General features: G+C 50.8%; 1 protein-coding gene across 1 annotated transcript; it reads left to right on the top strand.

The window, feature by feature from the left end:
* Positions 1–5,146: 5,146 nt before the first annotated feature.
* Positions 5,147–20,179, top strand: FUT7 (fucosyltransferase 7). Its single transcript, XM_038374083.2, is given in 5 exon segments — positions 5,147–5,304; positions 5,307–5,386; positions 5,389–5,436; positions 8,477–8,608; positions 13,483–20,179. Coding segments are annotated over 5 exon segments (1,539 nt in total). The 5' UTR covers position 5,147; the 3' UTR covers positions 14,605–20,179.
* Positions 20,180–21,267: the final 1,088 nt, after the last annotated feature.

Raw genomic sequence — 21,267 nt, 5'->3', positions numbered from 1 at the left:
TGCTTTTTTCCCATAACTGGAGCTCTGCCCTAAATTCCAATGAGTTACTCCTGTGCAAGCCTGTCAGGGACTGGGGCTGGGCAGTCATGTCCAGATGTTAGAGCCATAGGCAGTCAGGCTGGGGGAGGATAAGCTGGAATCAACAGCCAGGAACCAGAGACAAGGCTTAAGCCAGAGTCAATAACCAGGAACCCAGGGCAAGGCCAGGAAACAGGAGCAAGACAGGGTGAGGGTCTGCCTCAGCAGCAAGTCAAAGTTCTGCCTAGTTACATAGACAACTTCCTGGGCCTCCCTTCATGCTTAAATAGCTGGTCTGGTCCAATCTGTGGTCTGGGGAGGAGCTACCAGTCACCTCTGCTGTGGATGACACGTCCTGCAGAGACTGGTCTCCCAGGATGTTTGGTGCGTGACCATGGCTTTGCCAGGGCTGCCTGGAAGTACTGCCTACCTGGCACTCTACAAACCTGGGTTCCAGTCCCGTGAATCCTCACAGAGCCCCCTGAGGGCTATGAGAATCACATAGGATTAGCTCCAGGGCTGACTTGGCCAACAAGATCTTGTTCACTGAAGGCTAAGTTGTAAAAAGCTTAGCCCAACTCTCTGATCGCAGCATGAGCTCCCACAGAGCAAGGGTGGGAGACCTGCGGAGACAGGCTCCTGTTGTACAATGGCCAGCAGGCTCCATGAGGCTGTTTGCACCAATCCTAGCCCCCACTCTCAGGGGGAACTCCCCTCCAGGAGGACATGGCACAGTGGAGTGACAGCAGCTCAGGAGCTGGATATCTGTCCTTACTTCCTAACAGTGCCATGGAAAGTAGGTGGCTTTGCCCCAGATGAAGTTTACTATTGGGGAGAACTGGCCTCCCACATTCCACTGCTCTCTACTGGGTGTAATCAAAAAACCCCCAGCTGTGTGTCATAGACCCGTGGCACCATGGGCCAATGGAGATTCTTCTTTAGCTAAAGGGGCATGTTTGGAGCAGGACCAGTGTTGAAGCTTAGCATGCCCGCTGCAGGTAACCCAATGACACAGGGCCCTAGGCAGCTGCAGGCTGTTATGGATGTGCCCGTGCCCTTGGGCACGCCTGTGGCCTCCTCCCTTTTCTCTTGGGTGTGGGTTACAGCGTTTGTTCTCAGGAGATCAACATAGGATGATTAAACGGCAGCAAGGCGGAATTTGGGCTGCAAGCCACCTGGTATCTAGCTTACACATCAGTGAAGGGGGAGCTGTGTGCTGATAACAGGAAATAGGACACACATTTGGGTAGGAAAAAAACACCCAACCCAGAGCTGTAGCTGGCCTCAGAGGGTGCCAGGGGCATTGCTTGAACCACATGGCACTTCCTACTCCTGGTACCAGTGAGACATTGCAACAGCGAGCTGAGGGCAAGTAGTTGCTGGAGCCCTGAGGAGCTCCTCAGGGCTCTTCCTGCTGGTTTGCTTAGGGACCCCGACTCCCCAGAGGGCTGGGGGAGGGGATCAAGGGGGGATCAGCCTGCAGCCTTGAGGAAAACCCCCTTGTGTTGGATTTAGCACTGGGGAAGGGGCCCAGGGTTGCTAATTTGTGGCTGCGGTGCTGCCCTGACCTGGCAGAGCACCCTATAGCGGCGACAGGGGAGACTGGCATTTTGTCTCCTCAAGGAGTCGAGGGTCTAGAGAAAGGGAAAGGCATTGAGGGCACTGTCCTCTCGTGCCACACAGGAGCAGATGAATCAGGCCAGCAGGGCCTGGGGAATTCTAGGGTCTCCTCTTTTGAAGAGATTTCAACCTAAACAGCAGGGCCAGGTCCTGCCTCGGTTGCCCCAAGAAACCCCAAGAGGTGGAGGGAGGGTGACTGGTTTGAGGGGAGGGAGTCCAATGTTCAGATTAGCCCACCCATGCCAAGGTCCCATGACACCAGGGCCTTGCAATTCCCAGCAGGCTGTGCCCATGTGGCCACCAGCATCCACCAGTTCAGGGGCAAGAGCAATAAACCAGGAAGCAGGAGACTTGGGTTCTACTTTTGCCTCTGCTGTGTGACCTTGGGGAAGTCACAGCCCTGCTCTGTGCCTCAGTTTCCCCTTCCACCCTTTGTCTGTGGAGACTGTGAGCTCTTCTGGGCAGGGGCTGTCTCTTACTATGTGTTTGCATAGCACCTAGCGCAATGGGGCCCTGATCTCCAGCTGCTATTGTTATACAGATAATGACATGGAGCCCCGTCAGGGTTCTGCTGGGGGCTGCTCTGGAGGGGAACAGAGAAACTGCCCCTATATGTGGCACACACCTGCTCTCCTTTCCTCTTCTGTAGCAGCGGCGTGTCAGTGAGGGCAGCAGGGGCAGAGTTCGGGGAGAGCGAAAAGGCTGCCAGTACCAGTGAGTGGGCGGCAGTTTCAGGATGAGTCATTGGGGTCTAGAATGAGCCTGGCATCCTGTTTGCAGTCAGATTGTGACAGGACATAGACGGTGGCACCAAGCACCACATTGAGTCAGGAGCCCGCCAGCCTGCACAGACCTGTTGCGTCTGGGGCAGGAACTTTGGGCAAGGACGTAGGAGGCTGGCTGGAGCCCACCGGCCTGCGCCCACACACAATTTCTGTGGCTGGGCAGGTGCCCTGGGGCAAGGCCATGCAGGGGTGGACCCAGATTTCTTATGAATTCCCTAACAGGGAACCGCAGCTTAAAGTGCTGGAAGGATCTACCATACCCTGAGTGTAGCCACGGTAATAAGACAGTGCTTAAAGTGTGCCCCTTAGCTCCCCAGCTCAGCATTTATATTTTTTTGGCTTGGTTTGTGAACCCTTGTGACCCTCACCCCTTAGGCACTGCAGGAGCCACATGAATCAAGCAGAAAACCAGCATTGCTCACAAGATTTTTATCCCCCCAAAATCTTCACTCCAGATGAAAAACACCTGCTGCCCGGTGGGAAGCTTCACCCCTATCGTACCCCACCGCTAATATTTAAACCCGACGCTTCTACACAAAACCACCCTTCCTGGTTCATTCAAAACCTCCTTCGCCCTGGGGTTTGTTTTTTATTGTTGTTTGTTTTAAAACGAACAGCTGTTGAAAGTTGAAACAAAATTTGTTGGTGTCATTGCTAAACGGCATTTTGAAATCTCCTCCAGGATAGTTGAAACTTGAGATCAGGGTTGACAGTTCCATGGGGGAAAAAACGTTGGTTTCAATGGAATTGTACATTCAGGTGGGAAATCTTTCTGCCGCTGCAACAAGTATCTGCCACCGCCAGTATCTGGGGTACCGCTAACTACCTACCCCAGCGGAGGGCTGGCTGGCAAATAGGCTGGAACTCCAAAGCAAGGGTAAACCCTGCTGAGTCCAGCAGTAACGTGCTCCATAACACTGGGACAATTTACCGAGGGTTGTGATGGCTTCTCCATCCCTATTTCTAAATTTCTAAAAGCTCTGCTCTAGGGATGACTGTGAGGCAGGTCTCCGGCCTGTGTTGTACAGGGGGGGTCATATTAGATGTTCCCAGTGGGCCTTTTTGGCCTTCAACTTGATGAATCCATGCCTAAATAATCCTCATGACCATTGAGAAGGCAGGGAGGGATCATGGATCATCTTTAGAGGCATTGTGGCCTAGGGGACAGAGCACTGGACTGGGAATCGGGAGTTCTGGAGTCAATTGTCAGCTCTGCTGGGTGACCTTTGGCAGTCACTTCCCTTTTCTGGGTCTCAGTTTCCCCTTCTGTGAAATGGAGATAAAGCGATCACCCTCATTTGTAAAGTGCTTGGAGACCTACAGATGAAGAGTGCTATGTAAGTTCTAAGTACTAGCGTCTAGTATTTATCCCCACCCCAGAGCCTCCACTACTCAGAGCACAGGTGAGCGGAGATCAGACCAAATATCTCTGGGAACAACCCAGCTGCCCGGCACTGCCAGCCAAGGCGGTGACACAAGTGTCACACCCTCCTGACGCAGTGACCCCACCTGACAGGATCAAGGCTGAAAGGGGGCAACATTACAGACATTGCATGAAGGGCACAATGCAACCCTGGTGCACATACCCCGTGGAAACCCTACCCAACCCACAGAACACACAGCCCTGGGGGACGTGCATCTCCTTGCTAAAGGGCTTTCTCTGATATGTGCACCCTGCAGATAAAGACAGGCCCTGGGAGCTCAGTGGTCTGTAGTGTGCATTCTATTAATCTAGCATTAATGGTGGGGCAGGTTAAACTATGCAATGAATCTCCCAGGTGCTCAGACAGCATGGGGGAGTTGGGTGGGAGGATCAGAACTGAAAGGGAAGAGCTTGTTCCCCACCATCTCTCATTGGTTTCCCCACACAGGATTCCCACGGGATCCCCCACAGCAAGCAAGGGTTTCCTTTCACAGGCTAACCCACCTACGGGGGAGAGGGGGGGTGCAGATACCTCTGTCACTGCGGCATAAAGTAACACATTGTGCAGAGCTTCCATGAGCCTGGCAGAGATCACAACCCTCCAAAGCTTGGCTCTTTTGCAGCCCATTTTGTCACTGGTACGTCCCCTCCCCACCCATCACACACTCACTCATTTATGGACTAGATGAAAGAGGAAGAAATAAATCTCTGAACAAGGACGTGCCAAGGAATTAAAAAAAGGGGGGGGGCTGTGTCATTTTCTACTTCTTTATGAAGGAGAATGAAAGGGCCCCAAAGTATTGTCCTGTTTCCCCCCCCGTTCCCCCTCCCGCCCGCCACTTGTATTTTAATGAGCACTCCAGGTGAGGCAGACTCTGGCTGACCAGAAAACTAGCAGGATCCTGAGACCAAGGAAGAGGGACACGGTTAGCGGAGAGAGGAAGGGATTGGGTTGGGGGGGGGTTGCGAACTTTCATTTAACTCAAATGCTGGGAAGAAAAACTTCTTTCTTGGCAACGTGAATCCCGACTGCATTGATTAAGGGCTGGGAAAGTGGCCAGGCTGCTTCGCTACCATATATCCCCCCTTCACCCCTCCAGCCAGGGAAGGCAGGAGCTGACAGGCTGGAGAAAATAAATGGGGAAAACCCAGAAAAAAAACTAACCACAACCTTTTTTTATTGAGCGGGGGTGGGGCTGGAGTGTGGGGGAAGAGAGAGAGAGCACAAGCAACCTCAGGTCATCATGTAATAAAAGCAAGCAAGGGTTGCCCTTCACAGGCTACCTCTTTGAGGGCTCGAGATGGAGGGACATCTGCTGTCCCCTCCTGCCTCACTTGAACTAGGAGTGGAAGCGGAGCCGGGTGGCTGGCTGAGACAGCCTTCTCTAGAAACAGCTGAACAAGCAACAGGAAAGGTTGAGGAGGAAGAGGAAATGGTGAAACCACAGAAAAGCAGAAGTTAAGAGTGACCACAGCCTGTGAGCAGCCCTCAGCTGGATGGATTCCTTCAGCATTACCAGCAGATATGGGGGGAGAAGGAAAAACCATCCAGGACACACTACAGTGCTTCTGATGTTACCAGACGGTAAGTCTCTGCGCTCAGGTCGCTGCCTGAAATCACCAGGACCGTGGCTGGCAGATGGCTGGTGCATTTTGGACCAGGACTAGACAATCTTGAGGAGTGAGCGCCTTTTAAAAAATAGACAGCAAGGCAGGGTGACCAGACATCCCGATTTTATAGGGACAGTCCCGATTTTGGGGTCTTTTTCTTATATAGGCTCCTATTACCCCCCACCCCCTGTCCCGATTTTTCACACTTGCTGTCAGGTCACCCTACAGCAAGGTCAGTGACTAGAGAGCTCTCCTACAGCAGCTCCTCTGGAAAGGGTCAGGGAAATGCTGTCCACTGCTCCATTAAACAAGATCCACTGAAAATGCAATGTTAACAGAGAAAACCAAACCTCGCTGTTTAACAGGGGGTGAAATGACTTCATTGCACTTAAAACCAAGGGTGTTCTGAAGTTCGGTGTCCATCCAGTAAAAGCAATAAGAGGACGGATAGCATGTAGGATTTGGAGAAATTCACCTGGCTTTTGAGAGATTTTTCACCACTGAACTAACCAAACCAGACAGAACTGGCTGGGCTATCCCCTAATAATCTAACTCAGTTGCCATAGCAATAACAAGGCGCTATTACCACAACAACCAAATACACCACCATAGTGACGAGTCAGTGAGGTTAGTTTGCACTAGACATCTCGGCCCCATTCCCAGCTCGTGGCTCCAGACCCAGGGCTAACCTTCCTTCCTCTCCGATTCAAATCTCGCTGGGCCAAAATGGGAATCCCAGACCAGCTTGCAATTCCTCTCTGCCTGAGTAAGTAGCATGCTGGGTAAGGGTTTGGTCCACTAAGAGGGGGGTGAAAATAGCCTAGCAGGGCAATCCACGCAATGGTCTCTCAAAGGGAATGATGGATACACTGGTGTTTTTTATTGAAGATGTAACTTAATACAGCTTTGGAGACCAGACTATAGGGAACAATGCTGCACTGAGTGGGGCATGGATTAGTTGTCACCTAACATTCGCTCTCTGTATATTCCACAAAGAAGATTCAAGGAAGCAGAGATTTCCCATCTCTTCAGGTATGAGAGTTTTTCTGTAACTAAATCCCAGCTGCTGTATTGTCTAGAGACTGGAGAGGAAGAAAAGGAGGGACCTGTCAATGAAAAGTGACTCAGAAGCAGCCTTTCTCTGGAGGTCAGAGGAAGAACATGAAACTGACTAAAGGATTATTTTGTAAATCAGCGTTTAAGCAGATCATCTAGGCAACAAAGGTAAAACAGTCATAAGCCCCTAAGTGGTTTAGGAGCTTAAGTTTCATTGACAGTGAAATTAGGCTTCTAAATCACCAAGGGACTTTTGAAAATTTTACCCACCAAAGCCAGATTCTCCAAGGCACTCTGCATGTTGGGTGCACATTGGGTGCTGAGCTATTTTTTAAAAATTGAGCCCATATTTTGAGTGCTGAGCATTTGGAAATCCAGCTCTGAGCTCTTTGGAAAAACTCGATCTGTCAAATGATTAAATAGGCTGGCAGCTTCAGCTGGAGGTTGGGGGGAGATTGAACTGTCTCCCAGGCTTTGTTAAACTAAACGTTGGCACAAACACGGAAACCCACTCGGGCACCGCCAACCTGCAGGGAATCACAGCACAGGCACTTACGGCTGCGGACTTTAGTTCCAGTCCAGCTTTTGTTGTTTTTATTGCTGTTATCCCAGGAGACTTGGAGCATGTGTTTGTTATGGAATGGACCCTGGAGCGCAGGATGGGAGCCCAGAGGGGGCTCTGTAAAGCTCAGTAAATCAAAGCTGTGCTTAATTTTCAAAGATTCTGAATTCTAAGGGCTTGTCTACACACAAAAATTGTATCCCTTTAGCTACACCCGTGTAGGAAAATGCTCTAGAGGAAGGAGAATATGCCAGATGGTATAAAGGCACCTTTATACCAGTATAGTACCTCCACAGTAGGGGCTGTGCTGGTATAATTGTATCAGGACAGCTCTTACTGACAGTTATACCAGGACAGAAACTCAGCGTAGCTCAGGCCTTGGTCAATTCTCCATTGCAATGCTGCTTGTGTTGTCAGTTACACCCTTGCAAAGTGCTCCCATTCTGATCTGGTAGCATTTGGCACCCACTTTGTATTGATGTAGGTGACCACACAAGGTGTAGAAGCAACACAATTGGGCCCTACATGTCTGAGTTTTTCCTCTTGTCTATATACACACATGCAAAAACTATAGTAAAATAATGTTACTAAGGTTGCAAAGTCAAGTCCTCTCAAGTTAGTAAATGCCAGAATTAAGTTGCTTGTTCAACCTTCGTTTGCCCTGTCCTCTTGTGCATATGTATTATGAGACAGTCTTTAATTATACGATCAAATGCTATTTTTTCCACAAGCCCCTGGCCTCTTTCAGTGCACAAGATGGATGGCACTCAATAAATGAGCACATAATCTATATTTTGTTTTCTCCTCGTTGTTCAACGTGTAACCCCAGAGCTTAGTTATTACACACTATTCAAACCTTACTCTGAAGACACCATTATTAATTTCCTCCTGGGCTTTCCTATGGCTCTCCTCACTGGAGAATCTGGCTACTTTACAAACATTAGTCAATTTATTTTCACCACCCCACTGTGAGATGAGGGGCAGTATTTGCCCCATTATATAGATGGGGAGCTAAGACACAGAGAGATTAAAGGTTAAAAGTATTCACTAATTTTGGGGGCCAATTTGAGATGCCTTGCTCCTTATTCTTCAGAGTACTTAGCGCTCTATAGCATTTTATATATCCAAAGTGCAGCTCCCAGTGACTGCAGTTGCAACTGTCAGTGCTCAGCACTTCTGCAAATCAGCCCTGAGGGTCTCACACTGGGCAGTCAGCAAATGAGTAAACACATAGTTAGTGACCACCTGTGAAGAGTTTCATGTAAGTGATTTGCCCATCCTCAAACAGGAGCTCTGTGGCACACGGTTGGATAGAATCCAGCTCTCCAGTGCAGCGTTAAACTGCCTTAGCCATCAAACTGTCCTTTCTTTTCCTGCAATCCCTTGCCTTATCCACTACACACCTTCCAACTTCTGCAACTAGTGATGCATAGGGATCCTACAGACAATGTTCTCTATGACACAATGCAGATTCATCCCCAGTGCAGGTTCATCCTGCGCACTGAAGGAGGCTGGGGCCTTGTGGAAGACATAGTATGTAATTAAAGACTGTCTCATAATGCACACACATAAGGGGGGTGAATTAAGGTTGTACATAGGTCAAAGCGCACTATGGAACTTTTAGTGCACTGTAGCAGGGTCCATACGGACAATGCGTGGCAAGCTGGTGCGCTGTAGATGTACACCCAAGCTTGTCACAGATTAAGCCTCCATATAGACAAACTCTCAGTTCATAGAATCATAGAATATCAGAGTTGGAAGGGACCTCAGGAGGTCAACTAGTCCAACCCGCTGCTCAAAGTTAATTGATCTTACTGCCTGAAAAATATTTATTTGTATTTAAAGTCGTACAGGAATGAGTATTCGTGCATTTAAAGTCGTACAGGAATGAGTATTCTCTGGTAATGGCCTTAAAAGGCAGCAGGAGACCCAGGTTCTGTTTCCAGCTCTTCTAATGACTCTCTGCATGACTATGGACAAGTTGCTTCCTCCGTCTCCATTTTCCCCTCTATAATACTGGGATAACAATACTTCCCCCCTCCACCATTTGTAGAGTGTTTAGAGATAGACAATGGAATCTGCATGCTCCTATGGGACTGTATGTGAATGGGGTAGATAGTATTACTATCCAATGCAGCCTGGTCGGTGATGGGGCTGGTATGTGCAGAATGAACCAGAGATGACATTAAATAATCTGAACCACAGCTCCAAACACATAAGAACAGACATACTGGGTCAGACCAATGGTCCATCGAGCCCAATGTCCTGTCGTCTGACAGTTGCCGGTGCCAGATGCTTCAGAGGGAATGAACAGAACAGGACAATTATTGAGTGATCCTGGCAGTCAAGGTAGGGACACCCAGAGCATTGGGTAGCCAAGATGGTCAGAGATGCAAATAGCTATTGATGGACCTATCCTCCATGAACTTATTTAGTTCTTTTTTTTTTTGAAACCTGTTATATTTTTGGTCTTCACAACATCCCCTGGCAAAAGGGTGACTGTGTGTTGTGTGAAGAAATACTTCCTTTTGTTTGTTTTAAACCTGCTGCCTGTTCATTTAATTGAGTGACATTGGTTCTTGTTTTATGTGGAGGCATAAATAACATTTATCTAGTCCCTTTTTCCACATCAGTTATGACTTTATAGACCTCTCAGAGCCCCCCTCACGTTTTCAGAAGTGCTCTCTGATTTTGGATGCTCATCTTGACACACCAGGGCCTGATTTTTAGAGGCACAGAGTGCCCTCAGCTCCCCCTGGAAAGCAGCACTTGAGCTCAGCCTGGGTGAGCCTGGCTCAAGATGGACTCCCAAGATCAGTGGCCACTTGTGATAGATTCATAGATTCAACAGGCAGAAGGATTGACTATGATCATCCATACTGACCTTCTGTCCAACACAGGCCAGAGATCGTCCCCAGCACAACTCCTTTGGAACTAACATAGACCCTTAAAAAACAAAAATCGAATCTTGATTAGAGATGGAGAATCCCCCACAACCCTGAATAAATTGTTCCAATGGTTAATTACCCTCACTGTTAAAAATGTACACCTTATTTCCCATCTGACTGTGTCTAACCTTGGCCATTGTGTTTTCTGGCAGGTGGGTGACCAGATGTCCCATTTTTAAAGGGACAGTCCCATATCTAAGCCCTCCTGCAAGTGTCCTGACTTTTTCTTAAAAACAGGCAAATTGCCCCGTATTTTCTGTCTGGCGGGGCCTGCTGCTGGCCGGATCCCTGCTCGCCAGCTGCCTGCCCATCAGCAGTGAGTTGGGGGGGTCCAGTGGCTGATGATGGGGGTGGGTGTGCAAGGCTGGAGGTGGGATAAAGATGCAGCGTGTGGGGCGGCCACTCCCCCTGCTGGTTCATCAGCACAGTCCCCACTGCGTGTCGGCTCTCAGCCACCAGGGCCCCGTCCCCCATCTGGACGGCGGTGGCTGGTGTGCGCGGGCAAGTGCCAGGCAGAGGCCGGTTATGTGTCACCTCTGCTGCCCACCCATCAGTGCTTTACATGCTCCCCCTCTCGCCGTCCTCTCCCTGCTTTGCCCCTTCACCAGCTGCTCCTCCAAATCCCCCCTGGCGGGGCGCGTCCTGCTCCCAGTGCTGTGCGTAGAACCGGCCCCTGGTCGGAGTGCTCAGCTCACCAGCAGCCTGGCCGGCGGCTCCTTCCTTTCCCTGCTGCCTGTGGCTGGGCCAGCCCCCTGGGGGAGCCCAAGACCCTCCAGCCTTGGGCACTGGCCAGGAGGAGCAGAGCCCTGCATGTGTCAAAGCCCCGCACAGCACTGGCACGGGGAAGTCTCTCCGCCCCTCAGCTCAGCTCCTGAGTGGCGGGGGGCAGCGATTTGCAATCCGTTCATACCCTGAACCTGAAGGCTCCACAGCAGCCTCCCCCACCCGCTGGGCAGGGGCTTAACATCCTCTTTACCTGTCCCTCACCCCCGCCCCCCCTCGGGTCCTGCCCCCAGGAAGTGTGGGGCTGCTTCATCCCCTAGGCACCCTCCTCTGCTGAGCCACCTTTCTGGCCGGGTTCGCTGAAGCCCCTGCAGTCAGGTTCCCTGGGCCCTGATGCATCCTTAAGGCTTAACCCCTTCCTGCCCATACTGTAGTTTGCAGACAGGAGGTGGCTGGGTTGTCTGTGTCCTGCAGCAGCCTGCAGGTGTTAGCTGCCTTTCAACACTGTGTGGACAGGAAGGGACAAGCTGCTTCCACTTCCAGCCACGGGGGGAGGGAAAGTGGGGAAGAGCAAAGACACAGGCCAGGGCATTCCTCCCCCATGGCTGGAAGCATCTCCCGTCCCTTCCCTCCCACTCAGTGACTAGAAGCTGCTGCTGGCCACATTCTGGTGTGAACCCTGGCAGAAATCGGGGGCGGGGGAGCGCATGTGACCCTGCATCCCCATCCCCAACCCGCACACGTGCACGTTGCCTTGGGAAGATGTGGCGCCAGGTACCAGGAGAGGCGGGTCCATCCCAGGGGCCCAGCCAGGCATGGAAGGTGGAAAGCACCAGGCAGGGAGGAGAGTTGGGTTGGTCGGTCACCCTTCCTCCCAGCCCCCCCCCCGTGTGAGAGAGAGGTATACCAGAGTGTATTTGTGTCACTTCTCCCCGTGAACCCTAAAGCCTTTGTCATAACCATAAGGGTAGCCTAAAATTCCTCCCTACCTGTAAGGGGTTAAGAAGCTCAAATAACCTGGCTGGCACCTGACCAAAGGAACCAATGGGGACAAAAGATACTTTCAAATCTGGTGGGGGGAGAGGCTTTATATCGGGTTCTTTGTTTCTGTGTTCGTTCGCTCTTGGGACTAAGAGGGATCGGACATCAATCCATGTCCTCCAAACCATTCTGAACCAGTCTCTCATATTACAGAAACTGTAAGTACAGCCAGGCAAGACATATTAGTTTATCTTTGTTTTCTCAACTTGTGAATTTTCCCTTTGATGGAGGGTGGTTTATCCCTGTTTTGTTGTAACTTTGAAACTAAGGCTAGAGGGGGTTCCCCTGTGTTTTGTGCATCTTTTGTTACCATGTAAAGTTATCTTCCAACCTGATTTTACAGAGGGGATTTTACCTTTTCTTTTTTTTTTAAATAAAATTCTTCTTTTAAGAACTGATTGATTTTTTTTTTCAGTGTCCAAAGATGCAGGGGTTTGGGCCTGTGATCACTTTGTAACCAATTAGTTAGGATATTATTCTCAAGCCTCCCCAGGAAAGGGGGTGTAAGGGCTTGGGGGGATATTTTGGGGGAACAGGAACTCCAGCTGGTCCTTTCCCTGATTCTTTGTCTAAATCACTTGGTGGTGGCAGTGTACTGTTCAAGGACAAGGTGGAATTTGTGCCTCGGGAAAGTAAGCTTCAGGGGTCTTTCATGCGGGTCCCCACATTTGTACCCTAGAGTTCAGAGTGGGGAAGGAGCCCTGGCAGCCTTAAAGATCAGAAGGTAAATAAAAAGAATCCAAATACGCAGTATTTCTTTTTAACGGGGGCTCAGTCAACTTAACGTTAATTTGAATGTTTGTGCTGCATAGCTCTGATTGATTGCTATTGAACCCGCTTGAATAAGAGTAATTTTACCAGGTGTCCTCTATTCAGCATAGGGAAACATGGTCACCCTAGGCAGGTCGATCTCTGGAGATCTATGGAATCAGCCCAGCTAGTGTGTTTGTGAGCATCCAGCTGCTAGGGGCTCTCAAGCCAGGGCTGCTGCGGCAGGGCTCTGAGCTTTGCAGCTGAAAACAAACTGCAGAGGCCCCGCTTCTGCAAAAACACACCTCTCAGGGGTATCACGGTTATAACCACGATAAATAAGTACAAACCTTCCAGCATGTGACCACATCCCCTTTGTGCTGTTTAAACCCTTTAGCAGAATGAAAATAGAGCCATCTATATACACACTGCAGCTCTCCTAGGGCTCAAGCTTCTTGTCCTGGCTGCTAAATAGCAACCCCTCCCCCACCTCGGGCATTGCCCAGTTTCTTCCTAAGGATCCAAAAGTGGCTAGTCTCAGCTGCACCAGATTCCGCTCCAGCTAGGAAGTGCTTCCCTCATCCAACTCTGCAGCCCTCTGCTGAAATTTAATCCCCAAAACCTCACACAAGGTATCCCCTCTGGGCAGCACTGGGCTGGGACAGCTCATGGCAGGAGGGTTGAATCCAAGGGGCAGCAAGAGTCCTGTAAATCCTGTCACACAGATCCGTGACCATGTTCTGTAAAGAGCATGGCCCTTAGCCATGCTAGTGATATCAGCTCTTCTCCTTTCCTTCCATCTGCTAGTTCCCTGCATCCCCTTGAATTTCCTCCCAACCCACCAAGATGCTCAGACACGTGCCCCCTGAAAAGAGGAGGCTGCAGAAGGTGCATTGTTATATGGTGGAGCAGGCTGATTTTTACTGTCCCTCTTCTCCATTCCAGGGGCTGGATTCAACATTGTTCATGAAGCAGGAATTCTGCCAAGAACCCAACCCACCCAGCGGTTCAGCACTGCAGGTGCAATGTAAGCTGCTGCTGAAGATGCGAACTTGCTCCTTACCTATGTTGAAGGCCTTGGCCAGCGCAATAATATTTGCAGTCATTCTCTGGAACCTGAATTTCCTTGGCTACCAATCTGAGGTCCCTGGCCCAGCCCTGGGGCACAGCAAACCCCTGACAGTCCTGATCTGGCACTGGCCCTTCCACCACACACTGAACCTCAGCACTGACGTTTGCGCAGACCGCTACAAGATCAAGGGCTGCCAGCTGACAGGGGACCACAGATTCTTTAACCAGGCAGATGTTGTGGTGTTCCATAACCGGGAGCTGCAGCAGGGCAAGGTAAGACTCCCAACAGAAAGGAGGCCTCCTGGACAAAACTGGGTGTGGGTTACCCTGGAGTCCCCCACCAATACTAAGGCACTGACTGGCTGGAACCGAACCTTCAACTGGGTCATGACATACAGACAAGACTCGGACATCTTCATGCCATATGGGGAGCTTGTGCACCATCCATCAGCCAGCGTGGACATTCCAGCCAAAACTGGCTTGGTGTCCTGGGTCATCAGTAACTACCACCGGACTCAGAAGAGAGCGCAGGTCTACAGAGAGCTGTCCAGGCACCTCCATGTGAACGTGTATGGGAAAGCAAACAAGAAGCCACTGTGCCCAGACTGCCTCTTGCCGACTACCTCCAGGTACAAGTTCTACCTGGCCTTTGAGAACTCCATCCACAAGGACTACATCACTGAGAAGCTGTGGAGGAATGCGCTGCTGGCCAGCACTGTGCCGGTAGTGCTGGGGCCCCCCCGAGCCAACTACGAGAAGTTCATCCCCGCAGACTCATTCATCCACACCGAGGACTTCAGCTCCATGAAGGAGCTGGCCAGCTTCTTGAAGACCATGAATTCCAGTCGTTACAGGGCATTCTTCGAGTGGAGGAAGAGGTATGGGGTGAAGCTCTACACAGACTGGCAAGAACGGTTCTGCGCCATCTGCACCAGGTACCCCCGCCTGGCCCAGGGGCAAATCTACCCTGACCTGGCGAGCTGGTTCAGTGCTTGAGAAGATGGGGCTGGGCCAAGCTGAGGCTTTTCAGAGATGTGTGACTTGTACAGAGAAGCCAGGCCGTCTGCGTCAGCAGAAAAGGATGTCTGTGAGGGCTGGCTCGTCAAGTGGCTGGTGGGGTGACTGAGGGCACTGAGCAGGACCTGGGTCTGGGAGCTAGGATCTCTGAATACCAGTCCCAGCTCTGACACAGATGTGCTGAGACCTGGTGCGTGTCGCTGGTACTCAGCTTCCCCATCTATAAAGGCTTGTACACTTACCTACCTCACAGGGGTGTTGTGAGGACTAACTGGTGCCTTGGAAATAGACGGTGGGCGGGTTCTGCACTGGCAAGGGCAGGGCAGTGAGCTTTGCTGGGCTGGGAAATTAGGATTTGCCAGCCCTTGTCTAGGGAATGTCAAAGAAATGGCTAATTGCTCCCCTTTGCCCCCTCAGGAATAAATGGGGCAGAGGAGCGAGGTCGGGGGGGAGGGGTAAATGTGACCCCTGCTCTGCATTACTATATTGCAGTGTTAGGGTGGGGCAGTTGGGGAGTGGCACCAGCAAGGATAGCGAGATCAATGAACTCTCCCTGGGGTTCAAATACCCTTCAGATGCCAGCCAGACCTTGAGCTGCAGAAGGAAGGCCAGTCTCATAGAATCATAGAATATCAGGGTTGGAAGGGACCTCAGGAGGTCATCTAGTCCAACCCCCTGCTCAAAGCAGGACCAATCCCCAATTTTTGCCCCAGATCCCTAAATGGCCCCCTCAAGGATTGAACTCACAACCTTGGGTTTAGCAGGCCAATGCTCAAACCACTGAGTTATCCCTCCCCCCAGTCTCTTCCTTGCACTCTCCTCTCTGGGAGGCGCTCAGATGCTCCCCGGGTAACAGGCACCCATATAAGAAACTGGATCGATAGAAGAGGAAGGGACTCCAATTTGTCTGTCCCTGCTGTGTAGTCCATTTCCTCCCCGCGCCGGAGACCCTGCCATTCAGGCAGTGGCAAGAGCAGGGGCGTCAGTCCCAAAGAGGTTTCCTGTCTTGCTTCTGCTTAGTCAGTCCCAGGTGCACTGCTTGGGGGGCACCCGCTGAGCCGGGGTGGTGGGTGCTGGCAAGGCACAATGCTTTCTCAAGAGCAATCACAGCCCGTTCAGTGCTGGGGACAAGTCATTGGGGGATGGCTGTGGTTTCTCACTCCTTTCTCGTATTCTTTGTATCTCTGGCAGGAAGCCGTTGAGTCTGGTTTCGCTCTGATGTGATGCTCCCTGCAGCAGGTACTGCCTGCCCAAGCCCTATATGCACCCAAGGAAGGGGTCACTTTACGGGAGGTGTCATGCAAATGAGCCGCAAGCAGCAGATGCCCCCAGGCAACGAGTAGCACCCCTACTCACCCCGACCCCCCGCCCAGGGGTCAGCTTTGGTTAGTTTAGTACAATAGTAGGGTTACCAGACAGCAACTGTGAAAAAATAGGACAGGGGTGGGAGGTAATAGGCGCCTATATAAGAAAAAGTCCCAAAAAATGGGACTGTCCCTTTAATAACGGGACAGATGGTCACCCTATACAACAGGAAAATACAGCTGAGATTTTCAAAGCCACCTGATTTGAATACTCCGTTCCCATTATGTTTCTACACGCCTCTGCCTCAGTCGGTGCACAGGACGGATGGCGCTCAGCAAATGAGCAGCTACTCAGCGTTGCATTTTACCCTCATTCAGCATGAGGTCTGGTGTGATACTTTCAATGGAATAAAAGGGCCCAGAGAGGCAAAAGTGTCAACCAGACCCTGTCCCTGCACAACACAAGACCGATAAACACAGTTTGGGTTTGAGTACACAGACGCATGACAACAGACACCACTAAAAGTACCTTCTATTAAAGATAGAGCAAAAGGAAAACCAGTTAAAGCCTTGCAAATGTGAAGTACTCAGTAAGGCTTTCGTTGTAGGAGTAGCCAGAAGGTTCTCAAACTTTTCGTGCTGTGACCCCCTTTGAAAATATTTCAGGCTGTGATGACCCTCAACCCCAAAAAGTGATGAGCCCTCCACCATCCCATGCCGCCCTTATTTCTGCGGTCAGAGCTCAGTGTGCGGCCAGCCACTCTCTCAACCCAGCTACAACAGTCTTGCAACCCCCTGTTGGGTCAGGACCTTGAGAAATTCTGTTTGTGGAGTGTTTTCACCAGGAAACTCCCTCCTCCCCCAGGCTGATAGTTTTGGAGACTGGATTAAAGATGGTAATTTATGCTCCTCTTTGGGGGGGAAAAAGAAGTTAGTGGAGATAGGCAGGCGCTGCTGGTGGCAAAGTTTGATTCTGCCTCCTTTAAGGAAAAAGGAAACAAAACACACACAGCAAAGGGACAGGGCAGAAAAGAACAGCAAAGACAGAAAACGCAGCTTCTCTGGTGCCCACTCTCACTTGCAAACTCACGGCTGGAGAAACACAGGGCCCTGTACCATCTTTCTGCCACTCCAAGCCCCAGCATGCTGGTTCCAGTGGCAGGCTGTTTAGGGCATTGTTTTCAGCTGCCTCTCAGGTCACAGGCTCACAGCAGTTTGCAAAAGAGACAGCCTCAGCCCAGCCAAGTTGGACTTATTAAACAGCAGGCAACAAGGAGAGTGCTAGGAAAGAGAGGTAATAAGGTGGGGAAGGAAAGGGACACAAGGGAGGGGCTGCTAATAGGAACCCAAGTCTTAACTTTCAGGTGGCATTTGTCAGGACAGCTCTGGGGCTGGCTGAGGTGGACACAGGCTGGGGCAGACTGGCAGAACTCGCTGACAGTTAGGAAGGTAGCAATATGGATTAGGAGCCTATATACCTGCCTCGCGATCACCTGGTTAGGCCCTCGCTTGTGGATTGGCTGGGACCTGGTTGACTGGCATGGGTCTATCATAGGACTTGCAGGTAACAGATGATTCACCAGCTCTGGCTCAGGAATGACTCATCACAGTGTCCAGGAGTTAGCCAGAGCCAGAGGAGGTGGTGATGTCATCAGGTCCTTCTCTCTGGCCGGGTCTGGTCAGGCTAGCAAAGGCCCAGTGGTGTCACAGTGGACCCTGGGGTTCCAGGAGACCATGCAGGTAGCAGCTGTGATGGTGAAGCTTGCTCCTTTCAGTCCACCCATCTCTCAGCCATTTGATCCTTTCCCCAGAGTTGTTTGTTTTTTTAAAGCACCCCAAAAGGGGGTGATAGGCCTCATGGCCCTTTCCCTCATTATTTTGTCCAATTAGGCTCCAGCTTTCGCCCATTAATTTCTGGTTACATTCTTACCAGGCATGGCTTTAACACAGTCCGCAAGTGGGATCAGGGGAGCTTTTCATTTGGTCTAAACCACTTTTCGTCTTAACTTCTGCTGCCTTTTATATGCAATTTTGTGTGAAAGGTTGAGTTGGACTTTTGCTGGTTTAGACGGCTTAGAGCAGGATGGAGGGCTTCGCAACAGGCCACAGGCCTTATTTCCTGCACACTCTTCAAACCCTGCTCTGAAGACAGAATTATTACATTTCCTTAGGGGCTTTTCTAAGGCTCCCATGGCAAAAGCACAGTGCTTCACAGACATTAGTGCATTTCCCTTCCCAATGCTCCTGTTAGGGGAGGGAGCTGTTACCTGAACTGAGGCACAATGAGAGATGATGGTCAGAAGTTTCTACTCATTTGGGTACCCAAGCTGAGACTCTTAGGGCCTGGCTTTTCAGCATATTTAGCAGTTCTATAGCACTTCAGATGGGCAAAGCACAGCTCCTGGCGACTTCAGCTGCCACTGAGCGCAGTCAGCACTTCTGCAGTCACACCCCAGGGTCTCAAGGCAGGCATCCGGAAAATGAGCAACACACAATTAGTCACCACCTGTGAAAAGTTTTGTGGCACTCTGCGTCACACAGAGCCTTTGTGGCAGAGAAAGGGATGGAATACAGTTCTCCAGGCCAGCAATCAGCTGCCCTATGCATGAGACCGTCCTTTCTCTCCCTGCAATACTCTGTCTGATTCTCTGCATGCTATCCAATTTCTGCAACAAATGAGAAAGGGCTCCTAGGTCCAACAGTCTCCTTCACTACACACCCTGAGTCATCTGCAGAGGAGCACCCATCTTGTGTACTGAATGAGGCAGAGGTCCTGTGGAAAAATAATGTGTGAGGAAGTTACTCAGGACTGTCTCAGAATGCCTGTGCACAAGGAAAACGAAGGAAGGTTGCACAAGTAATCTTCACTCTGGCATTTTCTAACTTTTGAGTGCCTGATTTATTTATTTTTTTAATATAGGCAAAGCCATGTATTTTTGTCCCTAATCTCATTCTCAGACATGGCTGAAACCCTTTTTAGCTGACAGTTTCCAAAAATATTCATGCTGAAACAGACACTTGGTAAACGTCAGCTCAAATGGTTAGCGTTGGGCATAGTTATAAGCAACGAAAACAGGATCTTAGAAGGGAAAGTGTTAGGCACCCCAGAGACAATAGGCAGTGCTACCAGCTCCCCTTATAATATTGCAAAATTGTGTGGGATCCCTCAAACAAATATAGTTCAGTACAGGGACACTGTGATCAAACATGGAGACACACTCCTTGGATTTACGGTTGTCTGGGAGGGAGTGGGATCTAGTGTTACAGCAAGAGGCTTGGCATCAAAACGTGGGCTTGACTTCTGGCACAGGCAGGAAATGTGATCCACTTATGGGCTCTGTGCCTCAGTTTACCTTTGTGTAAAACAGGGACAGCACCAGCCCTACATCCCCAAGGGCTGGGGGGCTGGACTCATTAATGCTTGTAAATGCTCCCAAAGGCTCAGATGAAAGTTATATAAACTGGCTAGGCCTATACTGCTGCAACTGTGCTGCTGTAGGGTGGATGCTTCCTACATTGTCAGGGTTTGTTCCGTCAGTGGAGTTAATCCAGCCAGAGCAGGGTCAATGGAAGAATTGCTAACCAGGGCTACAGTGGAGTGTAGGTCGCCCTAACACCGTCGCACGGGGCGTGACATTTTTCACCGCTCCGGGCAATGGAGTGAGATTGAGCTAATTTTTAGGTGTAGACCACACAGGAGTTTGCCCTTCTAAATTATATCTAAGAAAATGGGGCAGGGGCAGGGTTTTAGGTATTGTCTGAAGCTTCCCCATAGACCAGCAAGAAGCATATTTCACTACGATGCTCCACCTCCCCTCATTCTGACCAGCTCTTGGGCTGCTCTAGCCCCTTTGAATCCGTCTACGCTGCAGCTGGGAGGCGCGATTCCCAGCCCGGGTGGGCAGACTGGTGCTGGCTCTGCTCCAGCTGGCGGGCTCAAGATAGCAGGGTGGGTGGCAGCTTGGGCTAGCCCCCTGTACTCCTAAGTACAGGCCCTGGGGGACTTGGATCTGGGCAGCTGGCTTGAGTAGCTGCTGGTGCAGCCACACTGCTCACTAGCTCAAGCTAGCGCGTGTCTGGCCACCCGTGCTGGGAATCACCATGCCCAGTTGCAGTGTGGGGGGTATAACAGCCTATGAGCCCGTGAGCCTGAGGGGACACGTAACATCACAGGTAAATATACTCTCAGTGCTCCGGGAGGTGATAAACGTCTCGAGGGAAGCTGTTGTGCTTATCACAGGAGAGGAGTTTTATTCTTTATCATCTTCTGCTGGGTTTCTCCCCTTTCAGGTCACACACAAGGCGTCAGGTGAGACTAAATCAGCAGCCTCTCTTATCACAACTGATACACACCCAGTCTGGGACAGGAATCACACCCTCCACCCCACGGAAGGTTAGTACCATTAGCCTGAGAGCTCCCCACATGGCCCCATCGAGTGGCCTTTGGGCTGCCATTGTCACCACCGCTGCTGGGGTTGTCTCTCACACCTAGTCAGAATCAGATCCTTGGGTCAGCAAGCAGGCTGCTTTTGCATTGAAAGGAAATAGTGACTCAAACAGAAGGCATTCTCGGGGCGTGTAAGCCACTGCTGCATTCACAACCAACCCCAGCACTCATCAGGAACTGAAACCAACACCACTCACACCCTAACCAGGTAGACCTAGCCCGACCATGGCATACGGGGGGATGGGGAATCTGAAAGGTATTCAGAAATCGCACCACCCGGCTTTGTCTCAGAGCATCCATGCTACCATCAGTAACAGTCCATACAAGCACTTGCTAGGAAGGGAACCCAAGCCAGTAACAGAACCATACCCCCAGTGGGGTGATATATCAGGGATTGAACCAGTCTGGGGCCCTCCAGAGCTAAAAGTATACGCAACTACAGCTTGAGTGAATGCTCCCTAGGTAGAGCTGTGCCAGCCTCGGTCCTCAGTGCATGAAGCACTGGAAAGCTGTCACGCTCCCCAGTGAGCTATGCACGTGCCAGCAAGCCAACATGCCCTTCACAATCAGTCTTCTCTGGAAAGGACTTTGTCAATGAGGCACGAAGGGGTCAATTTTTAAACAAGTTCAAAGGACCCTGAGCGTTCCCATCAGCTGCCAGGGCTCAGGGCCTCTGAAAGGGAATTGGACGTCACATCCAAGGCATGGGCTATGCAATGCCTTGGCAGACACAGAACCTGCAACTTCTGGCACGCAAAGCCAGGATCAAACTTAAGGCGAGATCTGGTGCCCTAAGGGACATTGGATGATGGTCAGTGCATGGCAAGCCCAGCCCTTGTGAGGCAGAATCAGGCCCCCCTGTATTTAACCAGCTCACAGTGGCTTTTCCCT

Source organism: Dermochelys coriacea, chromosome 16, assembly GCF_009764565.3.
Source record: "Dermochelys coriacea isolate rDerCor1 chromosome 16, rDerCor1.pri.v4, whole genome shotgun sequence".
Taxonomy (NCBI): domain Eukaryota; kingdom Metazoa; phylum Chordata; order Testudines; family Dermochelyidae; genus Dermochelys; species Dermochelys coriacea.
The sequence above is the reverse complement of the archived record's forward strand: the minus strand, read 5'-3'. Positions and strand labels throughout refer to the sequence as shown.